This window comes from Bombina bombina, chromosome 9 (assembly GCF_027579735.1).
Source record: "Bombina bombina isolate aBomBom1 chromosome 9, aBomBom1.pri, whole genome shotgun sequence".
NCBI lineage: Eukaryota > Metazoa > Chordata > Amphibia > Anura > Bombinatoridae > Bombina > Bombina bombina.
This window is the reverse complement of record NC_069507.1, coordinates 266,636,064-266,658,556: the sequence shown is the minus strand read 5'-3', so window position 1 is coordinate 266,658,556 and position 22,493 is coordinate 266,636,064. Positions and strand designations below refer to the sequence as shown.

The 22,493-nt window shown below is 37.5% G+C and overlaps 1 protein-coding gene across 1 annotated transcript in view; it reads left to right on the top strand.

Moving 5' to 3' along the window:
• Window positions 1-9,380: 9,380 nt before the first annotated feature.
• The window catches only part of LOC128640574 (alpha-2-macroglobulin-like), a 222,341-nt gene continuing 209,228 nt past the window's right edge, over window positions 9,381-22,493 (top strand). Inside the window, exons 1-6 of the mRNA XM_053693045.1 lie at window positions 9,381-9,403; window positions 9,497-9,680; window positions 12,584-12,740; window positions 13,762-13,814; window positions 18,472-18,492; window positions 18,809-18,977. Coding sequence (XP_053549020.1) covers window positions 9,381-9,403; window positions 9,497-9,680; window positions 12,584-12,740; window positions 13,762-13,814; window positions 18,472-18,492; window positions 18,809-18,977 — 607 coding nt within the window. The remainder of the gene's footprint in view (window positions 9,404-9,496; window positions 9,681-12,583; window positions 12,741-13,761; window positions 13,815-18,471; window positions 18,493-18,808; window positions 18,978-22,493) is intronic.

Below are 22,493 nucleotides of genomic sequence, written 5' to 3'. Positions count from 1 at the left end.
ATTATATATACACTGTGGAAACCATTTAAATTATATATACTCTGTGGGTACAATTCTGCTTTAACGCAGGATCAGGGATCTGCCGCGCTAATCCTCTTATTGTGAATATCCGAGTTTTCATTATGAATGCACGTCTAGTGTGTACCATTTATTTTATATATACACTGCACTGAATGTACCATTTATATTATATACACAATGCTCTGTCACTGCACTGTGTGTATCATTTATATTATATACACATTGCTCTGTCACTGCACTGTGTGTACCATTTATATTATATACACACTGCTCTGTCACTGCACTGTCTGTACCATTTATATTATATACACACTACTCTGTCACTGCACTGAGTATACCATTTATATTATATACACACTGTTCTGTCACTGCACTGTGTGTACCATTTATATTATATACACACTGCTCTGTCACTGCACAGTGTGTACCATTTATATTATATACACACTGCTCTGTCACTGCACTGAGTACCATTTATATTATATATACACACTGCTCTGTCACGGCACTGTATGTAATATTTATATCATATACACACTGCTCTGTCACTGCACTGTGTGTACTATTCATATTATATACACACTGCACTGTGTGTACCATTTATATTATATACACACTGCTCTGTCACTGCACTGTGTGTACCATATATTGTATATATACACTGCTCTGTCACTGCACTGTGTGTACTAGTTATATTAAATACACACTGCTCTGTCACTGCACTGTGTGTACCATTTATATTATATACACACTGCTCTGTCACTGCACTGTGTGTACCATTTATATTACATACACACTGATCTGTGGCTGCACTGTGTGTAGCATTTATTTTATATACACACTGCTTTGTCACTGCACAGTCTGTACCATTTATATTATATACACACTGCTCTGTCACTGCGCTGAGTGTACCATTTATATTATATACACACTGCTCTGTCACTGCACTGTGTGTACCATTTATATTATATACACACTGCTCTGTCACTGCACTGAGTGTATCATTTATATTATATATACACACTGCTCTGTCACTGCACTGTGTGTACCATTTATATTATATACACACTGCTCTGTCACTGCACTGAGTGTATCATTTATATTATATATACACACTACTCTGTCACTGCACTGTGGGCACCATTTATACTATATATACACTACTGTGTCACCGCACTGTGTGTACTATTTATATTATATACACACTGCACTGTGTGTACCATTTATATAATATACACACTGCTCTGTCACTGCACTGTGTGTACCATTTATACTATATATATACTGCTCTGTCACTGCACTGTGTGTACCATTTATATTATATAAGCACTGCTCTGTCACTGCACTGAGTGTACCATTTATGTTATATACACACTGCTCTGTCACTGCACTGTGTGTACCATTTATATTATATACACACTGCTTGATCACTGCACTGTCTGTACCATTTATATTATATACACACTGCTCTGTCACTGCACTGTATGTACCATTTATATTATATACCCACTGTTCTGTCACTGCACTGTGTGTACCATTTATATTATATATACACTACTCTGTCACTGCACTGTGTGTACTATTTATATTATATACACACTGCTCTGTCACTGCACTGTGTGTACTATTTATATTGTATACACACTGCTCTGTCACTGCACTGTCTGTACCATTTATATTATATACACACTGCTCTGTCACTGCACTGTGTGTACCATTAGTAATATATACATACTCTGCTCTGTCACTGCACTGTGTGTACCATTTATTTTATATATACACTGCACTGTCACTGCACTGTGTGTACTATTTATATTATATACACACTGCTCTGTCATTGCACTGTGTGTACCATTTTATTATATATATATACACTGCTCTGTCACTGCACTTTGTGTACCATTGCTATTATATACACGCTGCTCTGTCACTGCACTGTGTGTACCATTTATATTATATACACACTGTTCTGTCACTGCACTGTGTGTACTATTTATATTATATACACACTGCACTGTGTGTACCATTTATATAATATACACACTGCTTTGTCACTTCACTGTGTGTACCATTTATATTATATACACACTGTGCTGTCACTGCACTGTGTGTACCATTGCTATTATATACACACTGCTCTGTCACTGCACTGTCTGTACTATTTATACTATATATACACTGCTCTGTCACTGCACTGTGTTTGCCATTTATATTATATACACACTGCTACGTCACTTCACTTTGTGTACCATTTATTTTATATAAACACTGCTTTGTCACTGCACTGAGTGTACCATTTATATATATATATATATATATATATATATATATATACTGCTCTGTCACTGCACTGTGTGTTCCATTTATATTATATACACACTGCTCTGTCACTGCACTGTCTGTACCATTTATATTATATACACACTGCTCTGTCACTGCACTGTATGTACCATTTAGATTATATACACACTGCTCTGTCACTGCACGGTGTGTACCATTTATATTATATATACACTGGCACTGCACTATATGCACCATTTATATTATATACACTGCTTGTCACTGCACTGTATGTACCATTTAGATTATATACACACTGCTCTTTCACTGCACTGTGTGTACCATCTATATATATATATATATATATATATATATATATATATATATATATATATATACACTGCTCTGTCACTGCACTGTGTGTTCCATTTATATTATATACACACTGATCTGTCACTTCACTGTCTGTACCATTTATATTATATACACACACTGCTCTGTCACTGCATTGTATGTACCATTTATATTATATACACACTGCTCTGTCACTGCACGGTGTGTACCATTTATATTATATATACACTGACACTGCACTACATGCACCATTTATATTATATATACACTGCTCTGTCACTGCACTGTATGTACCATTTAGATTATTTACACACTGCTCTTTCACTGCACTGTGTGTACCATTTATATTATATACACACTGCTCTTTCACTGCACTCTGTGTACCATTTATATTATATATACACTGGCACTGCACTGTATGCACCATTTATATTATATACACACTGCTCTGTCACTGCACTGTATGTACCATTTATATTATATACACACTGCTCTGTCACTGCACTGTGTGTACCATTTATATTATAAACACACTGCTCTGCCACTGTTCTGTGTGTACCATTTATATTATATACACACTGCTCTGTTACTGCATTGTATGTACCATTTATATTATATACACACTGCTCTGTCATTGCACTGTGTGTACCATTTATATTATATACACACTGCTCTGTCACTGCACTGTATGTACCATTTATATAATATAAACACTGCTCTGTCACTGCACTGCATGTACCATTTATATTATATAGACACTGCTCTGTCACTGAACTGTATGTACCATATATTATATACACACTGCTCTTTGACTGCACTGTGTGTACCATTTATATTATATACACACTGCTCTTTCACTGCACTGTGTGTACCATTTATATTATATACACACTGCTCTGTCACTGCACTGTGTGTACCATTTATATTATATATACACTGCTCTGTCACTGCACTGTGTGTACCATTTAGATTATATACACACTGCTCTTTCACTGCACTGTGTGTACCATTTATATTATATACACACTGCTCTTTCACTGCACTGTGTGTACCATTTATATTATATATACACTGGCACTGCACTGTATGCACCATTTATATTATATACACACTTCTCTGTCACTGCACTGTATGTACCATTTATATTATATACACACTGCTCTGTCACTGCATTGTGTGTATCATTTATATTATATACACGCTGCTCTGTCACTGCACTGTGTGTACCATTTATATTATATACACACTGGTCCATCACTGCTCTGTGTGTACCATTTATATTATATACACACTGCTCCATCACTGCACTGTATGTACCATTTATATTATATACACACTGCTCTGTCACTGCACTGTGTGTACCATTTATATTATATACACACTGCTCGGTCACTGCACTGTGTGTACCATTTATATTATATACACACTGCTCTGTCACTGCTCTGTGTGTACCATTTATATTATATACACACTGCTCTGTCACTGCACTGTATGTACCATTTATATTATATACACACTGCTCTGTCACTGCATTGTGTGTTTCATTTATATTATATACACGCTGCTCTGTCACTGCACTGTGTGTACCATTTATATTATATACACACTGCTCTGTCACTGCTCTGTGTTTACCATTTATATTATATACACACTGCTCTGTCACTGCACTGTATGTACCATTTATATTATATACACACTGCTCTGTCACTGCACTGTGTGTACCATTTATATTATATACACACTGCCCTGTCACTGCACTGTGTGTACCATTTATATTATATACACACTGCGCTGTCACTGCTCTGTGTGTACCATTTATATTATATACACACTGCTCTGTCACTGCACTGTATGTACCATTTATATTATTTACACACTGCTCTGTCACTGCACTGTGTGTACCATTTGTATTATATACACACTGCTCTGTCACTGCACTGTAGGTAACATTTATATTATATACACACTGATCTGTTACTGCACTGTATGTACCATTTATATTATATACACACTGCTCTGTCACTGCGCTGTCTGTACCATTTATATTATATACACACTGCTCTGTGTGTTCCATTTATATTATATACACACTGTTCTGTCACTGCACTCTATGTACCATTTATATTATATACACACTGCTCTGTCACTGCACTGTATGTACCATTTATATTATATACACACTGCTCTGTCACTGCACTGTCTGTACCATTTATATTATATATACACTGCTCTGTCACAGCACTGTATGTACCATTTATATTATATACACACTGCTCTGTCACTGCACTGTGTGTACCATTTATATTATATAGACACTGCTCTGTCACTGCACTGTGTGTACCATTTATATTATATAAACACACTGCTCTGTCACTGCATTGTATGTACCATTTATATTATATACACACTGCTCTGTCACTGCACTGTATGTACCATTTATATAATATAAACACTGCTCTGTCACTGCACTGTGTGTACTATTTATATTGTATACACACTGCTCTGTCACTGCACTGTCTGTACCATTTATATTATATACACACTGCTCTGTCACTGCACTGTGTGTACCATTAGTAATATATACATACTCTGCTCTGTCACTGCACTGTGTGTACCATTTATTTTATATATACACTGCACTGTCACTGCACTGTGTGTACTATTTATATTATATACACACTGCTCTGTCATTGCACTGTGTGTACCATTTTATTATATATATATACACTGCTCTGTCACTGCACTTTGTGTACCATTGCTATTATATACACGCTGCTCTGTCACTGCACTGTGTGTACCATTTATATTATATACACACTGTTCTGTCACTGCACTGTGTGTACTATTTATATTATATACACACTGCACTGTGTGTACCATTTATATAATATACACACTGCTTTGTCACTTCACTGTGTGTACCATTTATATTATATACACACTGTGCTGTCACTGCACTGTGTGTACCATTGCTATTATATACACACTGCTCTGTCACTGCACTGTCTGTACTATTTATACTATATATACACTGCTCTGTCACTGCACTGTGTTTGCCATTTATATTATATACACACTGCTACGTCACTTCACTTTGTGTACCATTTATTTTATATAAACACTGCTTTGTCACTGCACTGAGTGTACCATTTATATATATATATATATATATATATATATATATATATATACTGCTCTGTCACTGCACTGTGTGTTCCATTTATATTATATACACACTGCTCTGTCACTGCACTGTCTGTACCATTTATATTATATACACACTGCTCTGTCACTGCACTGTATGTACCATTTAGATTATATACACACTGCTCTGTCACTGCACGGTGTGTACCATTTATATTATATATACACTGGCACTGCACTATATGCACCATTTATATTATATACACTGCTTGTCACTGCACTGTATGTACCATTTAGATTATATACACACTGCTCTTTCACTGCACTGTGTGTACCATCTATATATATATATATATATATATATATATATATATACACTGCTCTGTCACTGCACTGTGTGTTCCATTTATATTATATACACACTGATCTGTCACTTCACTGTCTGTACCATTTATATTATATACACACACTGCTCTGTCACTGCATTGTATGTACCATTTATATTATATACACACTGCTCTGTCACTGCACGGTGTGTACCATTTATATTATATATACACTGACACTGCACTACATGCACCATTTATATTATATATACACTGCTCTGTCACTGCACTGTATGTACCATTTAGATTATTTACACACTGCTCTTTCACTGCACTGTGTGTACCATTTATATTATATACACACTGCTCTTTCACTGCACTCTGTGTACCATTTATATTATATATACACTGGCACTGCACTGTATGCACCATTTATATTATATACACACTGCTCTGTCACTGCACTGTATGTACCATTTATATTATATACACACTGCTCTGTCACTGCACTGTGTGTACCATTTATATTATAAACACACTGCTCTGCCACTGTTCTGTGTGTACCATTTATATTATATACACACTGCTCTGTTACTGCATTGTATGTACCATTTATATTATATACACACTGCTCTGTCATTGCACTGTGTGTACCATTTATATTATATACACACTGCTCTGTCACTGCACTGTATGTACCATTTATATAATATAAACACTGCTCTGTCACTGCACTGCATGTACCATTTATATTATATAGACACTGCTCTGTCACTGAACTGTATGTACCATATATTATATACACACTGCTCTTTGACTGCACTGTGTGTACCATTTATATTATATACACACTGCTCTTTCACTGCACTGTGTGTACCATTTATATTATATACACACTGCTCTGTCACTGCACTGTGTGTACCATTTATATTATATATACACTGCTCTGTCACTGCACTGTGTGTACCATTTAGATTATATACACACTGCTCTTTCACTGCACTGTGTGTACCATTTATATTATATACACACTGCTCTTTCACTGCACTGTGTGTACCATTTATATTATATATACACTGGCACTGCACTGTATGCACCATTTATATTATATACACACTTCTCTGTCACTGCACTGTATGTACCATTTATATTATATACACACTGCTCTGTCACTGCATTGTGTGTATCATTTATATTATATACACGCTGCTCTGTCACTGCACTGTGTGTACCATTTATATTATATACACACTGGTCCATCACTGCTCTGTGTGTACCATTTATATTATATACACACTGCTCCATCACTGCACTGTATGTACCATTTATATTATATACACACTGCTCTGTCACTGCACTGTGTGTACCATTTATATTATATACACACTGCTCGGTCACTGCACTGTGTGTACCATTTATATTATATACACACTGCTCTGTCACTGCTCTGTGTGTACCATTTATATTATATACACACTGCTCTGTCACTGCACTGTATGTACCATTTATATTATATACACACTGCTCTGTCACTGCATTGTGTGTTTCATTTATATTATATACACGCTGCTCTGTCACTGCACTGTGTGTACCATTTATATTATATACACACTGCTCTGTCACTGCTCTGTGTTTACCATTTATATTATATACACACTGCTCTGTCACTGCACTGTATGTACCATTTATATTATATACACACTGCTCTGTCACTGCACTGTGTGTACCATTTATATTATATACACACTGCCCTGTCACTGCACTGTGTGTACCATTTATATTATATACACACTGCGCTGTCACTGCTCTGTGTGTACCATTTATATTATATACACACTGCTCTGTCACTGCACTGTATGTACCATTTATATTATTTACACACTGCTCTGTCACTGCACTGTGTGTACCATTTGTATTATATACACACTGCTCTGTCACTGCACTGTAGGTAACATTTATATTATATACACACTGATCTGTTACTGCACTGTATGTACCATTTATATTATATACACACTGCTCTGTCACTGCGCTGTCTGTACCATTTATATTATATACACACTGCTCTGTGTGTTCCATTTATATTATATACACACTGTTCTGTCACTGCACTCTATGTACCATTTATATTATATACACACTGCTCTGTCACTGCACTGTATGTACCATTTATATTATATACACACTGCTCTGTCACTGCACTGTCTGTACCATTTATATTATATATACACTGCTCTGTCACAGCACTGTATGTACCATTTATATTATATACACACTGCTCTGTCACTGCACTGTGTGTACCATTTATATTATATAGACACTGCTCTGTCACTGCACTGTGTGTACCATTTATATTATATAAACACACTGCTCTGTCACTGCATTGTATGTACCATTTATATTATATACACACTGCTCTGTCACTGCACTGTATGTACCATTTATATAATATAAACACTGCTCTGTCACTGCACTGTATGTACCGTTTATATTATATACACACTGCTTTGTCACTGCACTGTGTGTACCATTTATATTATATATACACTGCTCTGTCACTGCACTGTATGTACCATTTATATTATATACACACTGCTCTGTCACTGCACTGTGTGTACCATTAATATTATATAAACACACTGCTCTGTCACTGCATTGTATGTACCATTTATATTATATACACACTGCTCTGTCACTGCACTGTATGTACCATTTATATAATATAAACACTGCTTTGTCACTGCACTGTATGTACCGTTTATATTATATACACACTGCTTTGTCACTGCACTGTGTGTACCATTTATATTATATATACACTGCTCTGTCACTGCACTGTGTGTACCATTTAGATTATATACACACTGCTCTGTCACTGCACTGTATGTACCATTTATATTATATAGACACTGCTCTGTCACTGCACTGTGTGTACCATTTTTATTATATTCACACTGCTCTGTCACTGCACTGTGTGTACCATTTATATTATATACACACTGCTCTGTCACTGCACTGCATGTACCATTTATATTATATAGACACTGCTCTGTCACTGCACTGTATGTACCATTTATATTATATACACACTGCACTGGGACCCTTAGTTTGCAGTTAAGATATTATGACAATCTGGCCTGTTAGGGGACTTGAAGAGTTGTGAAACACTGTTCTATAGTATCAGTGTTTAGTGCTACATTTGATTTTACAACACTTCTGCCTGGAATCTGCTTCAGGTTGTTAAACTGATCTGAAATGTTGCTCCATCAGTCGGCCCAGTAAGTCACAGTGTAACCAGACTGTAATGTTAACTAAATGATTATCTCCTATAATGTACAATAACTTATAGCTGTTTTGTTGTTCTTCTGCAGAAGATACGCAATGTCTGTTCCTTCTCTGCTCAAGAGTCAACAGAATTCCACATTGTGCGTGAATTTTGAGGACCATGGTGAAGCACTGGAACTTTCTATATATATTGACATCTATGACAAGAATATTACAGTATTCAATGGGCCAATCCCATCTACCAACAGCTACACATGTCATCATTTCAAGGTGAGAGAGCCTTTCCATTATGAGTGACAAGGAATGGGGGAGGAACCTTGTGTGAATGTTTGATGTTTGAATAAATGTGCATAGGGCATGCGGGCACAGGATCTGTATTTATTGTGCACAACAAAAGCTAGAAGTAATTCTGCTTATACTGCAATAACTGCACTTCTATACTAAATGTAAATGCACTCATGTGCCACTGCACGCTTATGTACATGTTAGTCTAGACTAGTATGTCTCGTTGTTTGTCTAGGAACATGATCTACTTCTATACTAAATGTAAATGCACTGATGTGCCACACTTATGTACATGTTAGTCTAGACTAGTATGTCTCGTTGTTTGTCTAGGAACATGATCTACTTCTATACTAAATGTAAATGCACTGATGTGCCACACTTATGTACATGTTAGTCTAGACTAGTATGTCTCGTTGTTTGTGTAGGAACATGATCTACTTCTATACTAAATGTAAATGCACTGATGTGCCACACTTATGTACATGTTAGTCTAGACTAGTATGTCTCGTTGTTTGTGTAGGAACATGATCTACTTCTATACTAAATGTAAATGCACTCATGTACCACACTAATGTACATGTTAGTCTAGACTAGTATGTCTCATTGTTTGTGTAGGAACATGATCTACTTCTATACTAAATGTAAATGCACTCATGTGCCACACTTATGTACATGTTAGTCTAGACTAGTATGTCTCGTTGTTTGTCTAGGAACATGATCTACTTCTATACTAAATGTAAATGCACTCATGTGCCACACTTATGTACATGTTAGTCTAGACTAGTATGTCTCATTGTTTGTGTAGGAACATGATCTACTTCTATACTAAATGTAAATGCACTCATGTGCCACACTTATGTACATGTTAGTCTAGACTAGTATGTCTCGTTGTTTGTGTAGGAACATGATCTACTTCTATACTAAATGTAAATGCACTGATGTGCCACACTTATGTACATGTTAGTCTAGACTAGTATGTCTCGTTGTTTGTCTAGGAACATGATCTACTTCTATACTAAATGCACTCATGTGCCACACTTATGTACATGTTAGTCTAGACTAGTATGTCTCGTTGTTTGTGTAGGAACATGATCTACTTCTATACTAAATGTAAATGCACTCATGTGCCACACTTATGTACATGTTAGTCTAGACTAGTATGTCTCGTTGTTTGTCTAGGAACATGATCTACTTCTATACTAAATGTAAATGCACTGATGTGCCACACTTATGTACATGTTAGTCTAGACTAGTATGTCTCATTGTTTGTCTAGGAACATGATCTACTTCTATACTAAATGTAAATGCACTCATGTACCACTGCACACTTATGTACATGTTAGTCTAGACTAGTATGTCTCGTTGTTTGTCTAGGAACATGATCTACTTCTATACTAAATGTAAATGCACTCATGTGCCACACTTATGTACATGTTAGTCTAGACTAGTATGTCTCGTTGTTTGTGTAGGAACATGATCTACTTCTATACTAAATGTAAATGCACTCATGTGCCACACTAATGTACATGTTAGTCTAGACTAGTAAGTCTCGTTGTTTTTCTAGGAACATGATCTACTTCTATACTAAATGTAAATGCACTGATGTGCCACACTTATGTACATTTTATTCTAGACTAGTATGTCTCGTTGTTTGTCTAGGAACATGATCTACTTCTATACTAAATGTAAATGCACTGATGTGCCACTGCACACTTATGTACATGTTAGTCTAGACTAGTATGTCTCATTGTTTGTCTAGGAACATGATCTACTTATATACTAAATGTAAATGCACTGATGTGCCACACTTATGTACATGTTAGTCTAGACTAGTATGTCTCGTTGTTTGTGTAGGAACATGATCTACTTATATACTAAATGTAAATGCACTGATGTGCCACACTTATGTACATGCTAGTCTAGACTAGTATGTCTCGTTGTTTGTCTAGGAACATGATCTACTTATATACTAAATGTAAATGCACTGATGTGCCACACTTATGTACATGTTAGTCTAGACTAGTATGTCTCGTTGTTTGTCTAGGAACATGATCTACTTCTATACTAAATGCACTGATGTGCCACACTTATGTACATGTTAGTCTAGACTAGTATGTCTCGTTGTTTGTCTAGGAACATGATCATAAGATCTTTTGTGTCTATTTCAAGTGATATTGTATCCCAGATGCCAATCCAGCTGTGATATCCAAAACACTTTCATGGTCCAGTAAGGTGTTCTACAGTGCAGAGTTATGATCAGTATGTTCAGTTATATTATCAGGACTTACTGGATCACATCAAACTAGAGTAAAGTATTACATTCTTAAACAGTTGGCTGATCACCTTTCCCAGCTTAAAGGGACAGTCTACTCCAAAATGTTTTTGTTTAAAACAATAGATAACGTCTTTATTACCCATCCGCAGCTTTGCACAACCAATATTTTTATATTAATATACTTTAAAAATGTTAAACCTCAACAAGTCTGCCTGTTTATAAGCCCCTGCGGGCAGCCTTTATCTCAGTGCATTTTAATAGTTTTTCACAGCCAGGCAGTGCTAGTTCATGTGTGCCACGTAGATAACATTGTGCTCACTCCCAAGGAGTTATTCATGAGTCAGCACTAATTATCTAAAATGCAAGATAAGTCTGCAGAGGCTTAGATTCATGGTTATCACATAGGTAAAAAGTATATTAATATAACTAAGTTGGATATGCAAAACTGGGGAATCTATAGTGTAGTACTTCTATCAGGGCTGCTAACAACATTAATTAATTTTAGAGCTCAGCGATTAAATTTGGTGTAATTGTTCCTTGACGTTTGCTGACCAGGAGAAACAAGTATTGAGGTGACCATATCATGTTCACAAGCCTCTCTATCCTCCTCAAGGTGCCAGAAGTGAAAAAAGCCGCCTCTGTGTTCATTACACTTGAGGCTGTTGGTCAGACGGTTACGTTCATGGATCGGCAGAGTGTGGTCATTGATGTTCCTGTTAACATTGTCCTTATCCAAATGGACAAGCCCAAATACAGAGGTGGACAGACAGGTGAGTTTAATGATCACTACATGATATCCTCCATGTTTCATAACAAAGCTATATGGTGTTCTAAGATTCCCTGTCTAGGGTTAGAGCTGGCTTTGAATTTAGGACTAGACTTAGGGTTAGAGAGTAAGGTCGACATTGGCGCTGAGGATTGGATTAGGAATGAGACAGGAGTAATGGACTGGAGTTAAGGTTAATTTTAGGGCTAAAGTTGGAGATTAGGGTAAGAGCTAAGACTTGTGTTAACATTTTATAGACACTAAGGGGTCAATTTATTATTGGCCGAATTGGGCCAATTCACCCTTTTTCCGCGTGAGCCTTCAGGCTCGCCGGAAACAACAGTTATGAAGCAGTGGTCTAAAGACCACTGCTCCATAACTGGTCCACTGCCTCTGAGGCCGCGGACAGAAATCAACCCGATCGAATACGAATACGGTCGGGTTGATTGACACCCCCTGAATCTGCAGGGGGGACATTGCACCAGCAGTTCACAAGAACTGCTGGTGCAATGATAAATGCCGCCAGCGTATGCAGCGGACATGATACACTACTTCGTATCATGTCCCCTCGCACTATGCTAAATATACCTCTAAAACTTTACACTTATTTTGTCACTATTTAAACAACTAATGAAACTTTAAAAAAATACATTTTCAAGTTATTCTCAGACTAATCTTTCCTTTGAATGCATCATTCTATGTAGAATGTATTTAGTGTTTAATTAATGCCCCTTTAATTTTATAGTAGAGGTGAATTTAAACAATACATGCTCAATCTGAAATCATCAAAGATTAATTTTGAATCTCCTAACACTCAATCAACATAAATTATACCACTAGTATTAAATGTGCTTCTTTTGGAAGTCAATATGTGTGGGCGGAGCTATGCAAACCATAAATAGGCGTGGCTCTACTACAAAAGTGTCCCTGGAATTGTTTTCAGATGTTGGTAACTTTAGTGTGCGGTGATCTAGTGATGTCACTGCTCTCTCATGCTTATTCATGTTACGTATTTCTCTCCGTAGTGCAATTCCGTATATTCTCACTGAATTCTGAGCTGCATCCAGTCACTGAGACGGTGAGTCACAGAAATATTATGTTGTCATTACATGAGGGTTTCATGCAATCTTCTATTTCATTTTTAACAAGCTTTAGCTACTAAATAGTCTGGTCAGAATTCACACTGAAAAAGAGAAGTGGCCTAAGTGAATTCAGTGAGAAAATAGTCAGATAAGGCGGTCGTGCTAAAAATTATACCTATATATAGATCTGTTTCCATGGGTTCACTGGTAATTTCTGTGTGCACCAGGCTTAATGTGTACAAACGATGCAAACTTCCCAAAATTTTACCACTGAGGGATCATAGGATGCGCACAGTCCCACAAAATAATTCCGATAAGATTCAGGTGTGTCCAATATCAGGTTACCCCCAATGATTGTTCCACTGCTATATAGCTGTGATGGCCACTCTTCTTAAACAGATACTAATGTATCCAGCACACTTTAATACACATTATTCACTATTTAATTCATTATTAGGTACGAGTGATTATAGAATGCGTAAATATATAGCGCTGTTCTATTGTTATTAGTGTAGTAAGTGACGTAAGACGGCGGTTGACACAGTTGGCAGCGTCTGCTTCAAGCTGTCATTTAGGGAGACATCAGCCTGCAATAAAGAAATCTATCACACTCACTGTAAGTAAGGCGATCGTTTATATTCCGTAATGCGAGTTGACACACAGTAGTTTGATATATCAAGTTATATTACGAACTACGATTTAGTTGTTGAAGTCATGGCACACTCTGGGATATCCTGGTCAAATAGACGAAGGGTTTAATATAGGATCTAGGAACAATAAATTAATTTAACATGCACTCTCTGTTTAAATCAATTTTAATATGTACGATCTAAATTAGTTAAGGATTGTATTAGAAGATTCACATTGATGTATTTTTGTATCCAAATTATTTTGCGATCTATACAAATTTTTTATATCAACTCGATATATTATATGATCGATATATCAATTTTATGTATCGAAAGATAAATGTGCATGGATTGTATATTATAAGAGGCATTAGAGATAGATGAAGGGTTAAAATAAAGGGTGTGTGCAGATTACCAATTCTGATTGGCTATGTTAACCTTTATTAGGTAGATGTGAACTAAGAGCAGATTATGCCTGAGGAAACAGCCAGCAAGGCTGAGAAACGCATAGTGCATCTGTTTTTAAGAGTCTGACGTATATCAGCTCTAAAAATTTTAATATGTTTTAATAAATGGTGTTTTATTCATAAAACTCTTCGGCGTTCACATCATGATTAATGTTGGGCTAATTAAAGTTAGCTGGGAGTAACCGACTCCACACCCTGGATCAGTGAGCTTAGACACTGTGATCCCAGTCTGCCCCAATCAGCACACTTGGTGCTGCTGAGCTTGTGAGTATATCGTATATCACATAGAGGGAGGATATCCACATCTGTAACTTTATTGCACCAAGGGGCACCTTCTTTTGTTTTTTATTGTCTTAACAATAAGTGTGCACAAGGCTGACAATATGTGTGCACAAGGCTATCAATATGTGTGCACAAGGCTGACATTATGTGTGCACAAGGCTGACAATATGTGTGCACAAGGCTGACAATATGTGTGCACAAGGCTATCAATATGTGTGCACAAAGCTGACATTATGTGTGCACAAGGCTGACATTATGTGTGCGCAAGGCTGACAATATGTGTGCGCAAAGCTGACAATATGTGTGCGCAAGGCTGACAATATGTGTGCGCAAGGCTGACAATATGTGTGCGCAAGGCTGACAATATGTGTGCGCAAGGCTGACATTATGTGTGCGCAAGGCTGACATTATGTGTGCGCAAGGCTGACAATATGTGTGCGCAAGGCTGACAATATGTGTGCGCAAGGCTGACAATATGTGTGCGCAAGGCTGACAATATGTGTGCGCAAGGCTGACAATATGTGTGCACGAGGTTTACAATATGGGGCATATCTATCAAGCTCCGTGTTTCTGGTAAGCCTGCAGGCTCACCAGAAACACCAGTAATGAAGCAGTGGTCTAAAGACCGCTGCTCCATAACCTGTCCGCCTGCTCTGAGGAGGTGAACACACATCGCCACAATTCAACTTGATCGTACACTCCCCTGCTGGCTGCCGATTGGCCGCAAATCTGCAGAGGGAGGCGTTGAACCAGCAGCTCACAAGAGCTGCTGGTGCAATGCTGAATACGGAGAGTGTATTGCTCTCCGTATTCAGCGAGGTCTGTCGGACCTGATCCGCACTGTCGGATCAGGTCCGACAGACCTTTGTTAAATAGGCCCCTATGTGCACACAAAGCTAACAATATGGGGCTGATTTATCAAGGGCCAAAATGACCCCTGATGCCCCTGTTTCCGTGTTTCATTCAGGCTAGCCGGAAACAGCAGTTAAGAAGCAGCGGTCTTAAGACCGCTGCTCCTTAACTCGTCCGCTGCCTCTGAGGCGACGGACAGCAATCAACCCGATCAGATACGATTGGGTTGATTGACACCCCCTGCTAGCTGGGCGTCATTGCACAAGCAGTTCACTATGCTGTCAGGAATTCAGCGATGTCGGGCGGACATGTTTCGGTACAGCGATTCATGTCCGTCCGCCATTTGGTAAATCAGCCCCTATGTGTGCACATGGCTAACAATATGTGTACACAAAGCTAGCAATATGTGTGCACAAGGTTAACAATATTGGCTAGATTTCAAGTGAAGCACTAACTTATTTTTTGCCTGTAAACAGGTACATTCACTGAAACATGCCGTTATATAGTGGTCTATGGGAACTGTGTATTATCTATAAATATCTGTATGCTTATACACATATAGATTTATATTTGCTGACATCAGTGAGCGACTTACTCCATTCTCTGCACTAGTTCTCATGCCGTGTCTAATGGCATGAGAACGAGGCTCCCATTGTGCAATGCACATTTGAGTGCGCTAGTATTACTCAGCTGAGCGCAAATATCACTATATATATGTTGCGCTCAACTTGTAATCAACTTGTAATCTAGGCCTGTGTGTGCACGAGGCTAACACACTCCCCAACCAGGTCAGTGAATATATTCCTGCAGAACACACAGAAAACCTTCGGGGTCAGTAGCATTAAACCCTAAAACTGAGCAAGTAATATCAGGACAGAAGCCCAGTGAAGGGCCATGGCCGGTCTATACACCCTGTTATACTCTGTGCTCCTGCGTATCTCAGGCACTGGGGTGTGTTACTGTAATGAGCGGAAGTGCTTCTAGACCATAAGATCAGTATATCAATATAAATATGAAGTATACCTATCTTTATTGTGTTTAGGTCGTTGTTCTGCATACAGTACTGGGTATGTTGTAATGCTCTGCATACAGTACTGGGTATGTTGTAATGCTCTGCATACAGTACTGGGTATGTTGTAATGCTCTGCATACAGTACTGGGTATGTTGTAATGCTCTGCATACAGTACTGGGTATGTTGCAATGCTCTGCATACAGTACTGGGTATGTTGCAATGCTCTGCATACAGTACTGGGTATGTTGTAATGCTCTGCATACAGTACTGGGTATGTTGCAATGCTCTGCATACAGTACTGGGTATGTTGCAATGCTCTGCATACAGTACTGGGTATGTTGCAATGCTCTGCATACAGTACTGGGTATGTTGTAATGCTCTGCATACAGTACTAAGTACGTTGCCATGCTCTGCATACAGTACTGAGTACGTTGTAATGCTCTGCATACAGTACTGGGTATGTTGTAATGCTCTGCATACAGTACTGAGTATGTTGCAATGCTCTGCATACAGTACTGAGTATGTTGTAATGCTCTGCATACAGTACTGGGTATGTTGTAATGCTCTGCATACAGTACTGGGTATGTTGTAATGCTCTGCATACAGTACTGGGTATGTTGCAATGCTCTGCATACAGTACTGGGCATGTTGCAATGCTCTGCATACAGTACTGAGTATGTTACAATGCTCTGAATACAGTACTGAGTATGTTACAATGCTCTGCATACAGTACTGAGTATGTTACAATGCTCTGAATACAGTACTGAGTATGTTACAATGCTCTGCATACAGTACTGAGTATGTTACAATGCTCTGCATACAGTACTGAGTATGTTACAATGTTCTGCATACAGTACTGAGTATGTTGCAATGCTCTGCATACAGTACTGCGTATGTTACAATGCTCTGAATACAGTACTGAGTATGTTACAATGCTCTAAATACAGTACTGAGTATGTTACAATGCTCTGAATACAGTACTGAGTATGTTACAATGCTCTGAATACAGTAATGAGTATGCTGCAATGCTCTGCATACAGTACTGAGTATGTTACAATGCTCTGCATACAGTACTGAGTATGTTACAATGCTCTGCATACAGTACTGAGTATGTTACAATGCTCTGCATACAGTACTGAGTATGTTGCAATGGTCTGCATACAGTACTGAGTATGTTACAATGCTCTGAATACAGTACTGAGTATGTTACAATGCTCTGCATACAGTACTGAGTATGTTGCAATGCTCTGCATACAATACTGGGCACGTTGCAATCCTCTGCTAGCACTTGTGAAGTTTGGGGGGGGGGGGCTACAGTAATGAATAGGGTCTACAGCATGATCAGCTTTATGAATATCCCTAACGTCTGCAATACAAATAACATTTTCTTCTTCTTTTTCTCTCCTTCAGTACTCTGTGGTCTACGTGTTGGTAAGTGTCATTATTTACTTTAGATGATCATGGGTGAGAGAATTGTTCTCTTGCTGGCAGTTGGTGCTTGTAGATACCCAGACAGATTAACCAGCTACTAGTGCATGTGGTGTGACATCCTACAGATTTAATGTGTTTAATAGCTGTTTGGCCACTGATACAATAGATAGAACTGTACTAGACCAGAGATGCTACTCACAGCCTTGACCTTTAACCAGTGAGCCATGACCCTTATGGACTTGTGACCTGCACAGGCCATCTCATATCATAACCCCAGTAGCAGTGAGACGTACATCTTATGTTGTTCTTTCTTTAGAGTCCACTTGGGAGTCGTATGTATCAGTGGGAGAATCCTGACTCAGTCAGCGGCATAGTGTCCTTGGCGTTTACCCTTGAGAGTGATGCTGTACCAGGGTATTATCAAATCCAGGCTGAGAAGGCATCTGAAGGTTCTGCTACCCAGCAGTTTATGGTAGAAGACTACAGTACGTAACCTTCATTGTCAGCTATTTATTAAGATAAACTTTACAGGTGATTAGTTCCCTAAACTTTTTTTTTTTACCAGCAAATCTCTCTGTTACAAAATACATAGGCAAGTGCTTATTGCACAATCACACAATAAAATGCTATAATTCAGCACATGAGTGTCTTACTATGGGGTTGACTCCAATTTAGTGCTTGTTTTCCGCAGCTGCCGATTCCTGAACGTTGGGCTGTATCAGGGTGGAACATAATCTTTATCAAATGATTTCTATACAAAACGCCTTAAGACTTTAAGGGGACATGACACAAAATTTGCATCTTTCATGATTAAGAACATACAATTCTAAATAATTTTGCAATGTACTTCTTTCATCAAATTTGCTTTGTACTCTTGATATCTTTTGTTGAAATTCACACCTAGGTAGGCTCAGGAGTTAGGAAATAGTTATTTGGTGGCTTCACATACTGTATATGCCTCTTTTGATTGGCTTACCAATGTGTTCAGCTAGCTCCCTGTTGTATATTGCTTCTTCTTCAAGAAAGGATACAAAGAGAATGAAGCAAAAATAATTAAATTGGAAAGTTGTTAAAAAATGTTGGATTTCATGTCCCTTTAATGCTGAATTCTGTAGAGAAATCCTAAGATACATTTTTCTAAAGGATTGTGATTAGCAGAGTTGTCGGTGATCGCAATCACTAATAATTCCCCTCAAGCACAAAATTGTTATCTTCTGAAAACAACCAATAAATGTTATTTTCCTTGTTCATTTTGCGATATTGTACTGAAAAAAAATGTACTTGATGAAGGACAAACAATATGGTGATATCTGCGGTTAAGCGATTAAATCACAGGTTAAACCGTCTGTATGTTCATTCATCCTTTAGTGTGTACTGATGCTAATAGGGGATGTAGTTAACCTGTTGTATGCCAGAACCATAGGCATATGTGTGTACTGATGCTAATAGGGGATGTAGTTAACCTGTTGTATGCCAGAACCATAGGCATATGTGTGTACTGATGCTAATAGAGGATGTAGTTAACCTGTTGTATGCCAGAACCATATGCATATGTGTGTACTGATGCTAATAGGGGATGTAGTTAACCTGTTGTATGCCAGAACCATATGCATATGTGTGTACTGATGCTAATAGGGGATGTAGTTAACCTGTTGTATGCCAGAACCATAGGCATATGTGTGTACTGATGCTAATAGGGGATGTAGTTAACCTGTTGTATGCCAGAACCATAGGCATATGTGTGTACTGATGCTAATAGGGGATGTAGTTAACCTGTTGTATGCCAGAACCATAGGCATATGTGTGTACTGATGCTAATAGTTGATGTAGTTAACCTGTTGTATGCCAGAACCATAGGCATATGTGTGTACTGATGCTAATAGGGGATGTAGTTAACCTGTTGTATGCCAGAACCATAGGCATATGTGTGTATGTCTCAATAAGGGATTTGAACAGGGGCATTTCTGGGTATAGTGTGGATGTGTGTGTTTATTGAGTTATTGATTTTGCTCATTTTCTTTAGTGTAAAAGTGATTAGTGTTATTTTTTAACTTGAATTACTTGTGCAGTTAGTATTTGTATCTGTTTGTGGATATTGCTTCTTAACATCGTCCTCTATGCACATGCTCAAAACCAAATGTTATGTACAAGAACTTTTTGGGTACCTGGTAATAAGATAAGGTGACCAGATTTTTAAAATGAAATCCGGGGACATTTTTTTATATTCACACTTTCTGGGGAACAAGTTCCTACTGAGCATGTGCACAAGCTCACAGGGTATGCGTATACTAGTCTGTGATTGGCTGATGTCTGTCACATGATACAGAAGGCTGGAAAAAAGGAGAATACATTTGTCAGAAAAAAATCTAGTATCTTAGTGCACTTTGTTTTCATTGTTTTTTATTGGCTGGAATGTAACAAAACATCCAGTCTGGGCCTAGTGTGGAACTCTAAATCTAGCCGTATGCTTTTTATTGGCTGGAATGTAACAAAACATCCAGTCTGGGCCTAGTGTGGAACTCTAAATCTAGCCGTATGCTTTTTATTGGCTGGAATGTAACAAAACATCCAGTCTTTGGGCCTAGTGTGGAACTCTAAAATCCCAGCCCAGTCAAGGAAAGGAGCCTAGCGCTTCCCAGGCCCCAGAACTCAGAGATCCACAATACAATGGGAGATCCACCTCTCCCTCCTCCAATGAGAGGTCACCCCCAGAGCCAGTCCCCAGTGTCACCCAATCAGACCTGTACTTTAAATGTTTTTCAACACTGCTGATAATGGTCTGTAGCAGCTGATTTACACATAGCTCCCAGCAAAACAAATGCTGCTCTGCATATGTCATATTGCTGTGTACAGTATATAAACACATAGTGCTGCACATACTGTATATAATATACCCTGTTCTGTACAGTATATAAATAAAGACATAGTGCTGCACATACTGTATATAATATACCCTGTTCTGTACAGTATATAAACACATAGTGCTGCACATACTGTATATAATATACCCTGTTCTGTACAGTATATAAACACATAGTGCTGCACATACTGTATATAATATACCCTGTTCTGTACAGTATATAAACACATAGTGCTGCACATACTGTATATAATATACCCTGTTCTTTACAGTATATAAACACATAGTGCTGCACATACTGTATATAATATACCCTGTTCTGTACAGTATATAAACACATAGTGCTGCACATACTGTATATAATATATCCTGTTCTGTACAGTATATAAACACATAGTGCTGCACATACTGTATATAATATACCCTGTTCTGTACAGTATATAAACACATAGTGCTGCACATACTGTATATAATATACCCTGTTCTGTACAGTATATAAACACATAGTGCTGCACATACTGTATATAATATACCCTGTTCTGTACAGTATATAAACACATAGTGCTGCACATACTGTATATAATATACCCTGTTCTGTACAGTATATAAACACATAGTGCTGCACATACTGTATATAATATACCCTGTTCTGTACAGTATATAAACACATAGTGCTGCACATACTGTATATAATATATCCTGTTCTGTACAGTATATAAACACATAGTGCTGCACATACTGTATATAATATATATAAACACATAGTGCTGCACATACTGTATATAATATACCCTGTTCTGTACAGTATATAAACACATAGTGCTGCACATACTGTATATAATATATCCTGTTCTGCAAATTACATATAAACATAGCTCTGCACAGAAATAATATACCCTGTTCTGTATATTACATATACACAGTGCTGCACAGATATAATATACCCTGTTCTGTACATTACATATACACAGTGCTGCACATATATAATATATCCTGTTCTAAACATTATATATACACATAGTGATGCACAGAAGTAATATATCTTGTTCTATAAGATTATATATATATATATATATATATATATATATATATATAAACACACACATATACACATTATATATATATATATATATATATATAT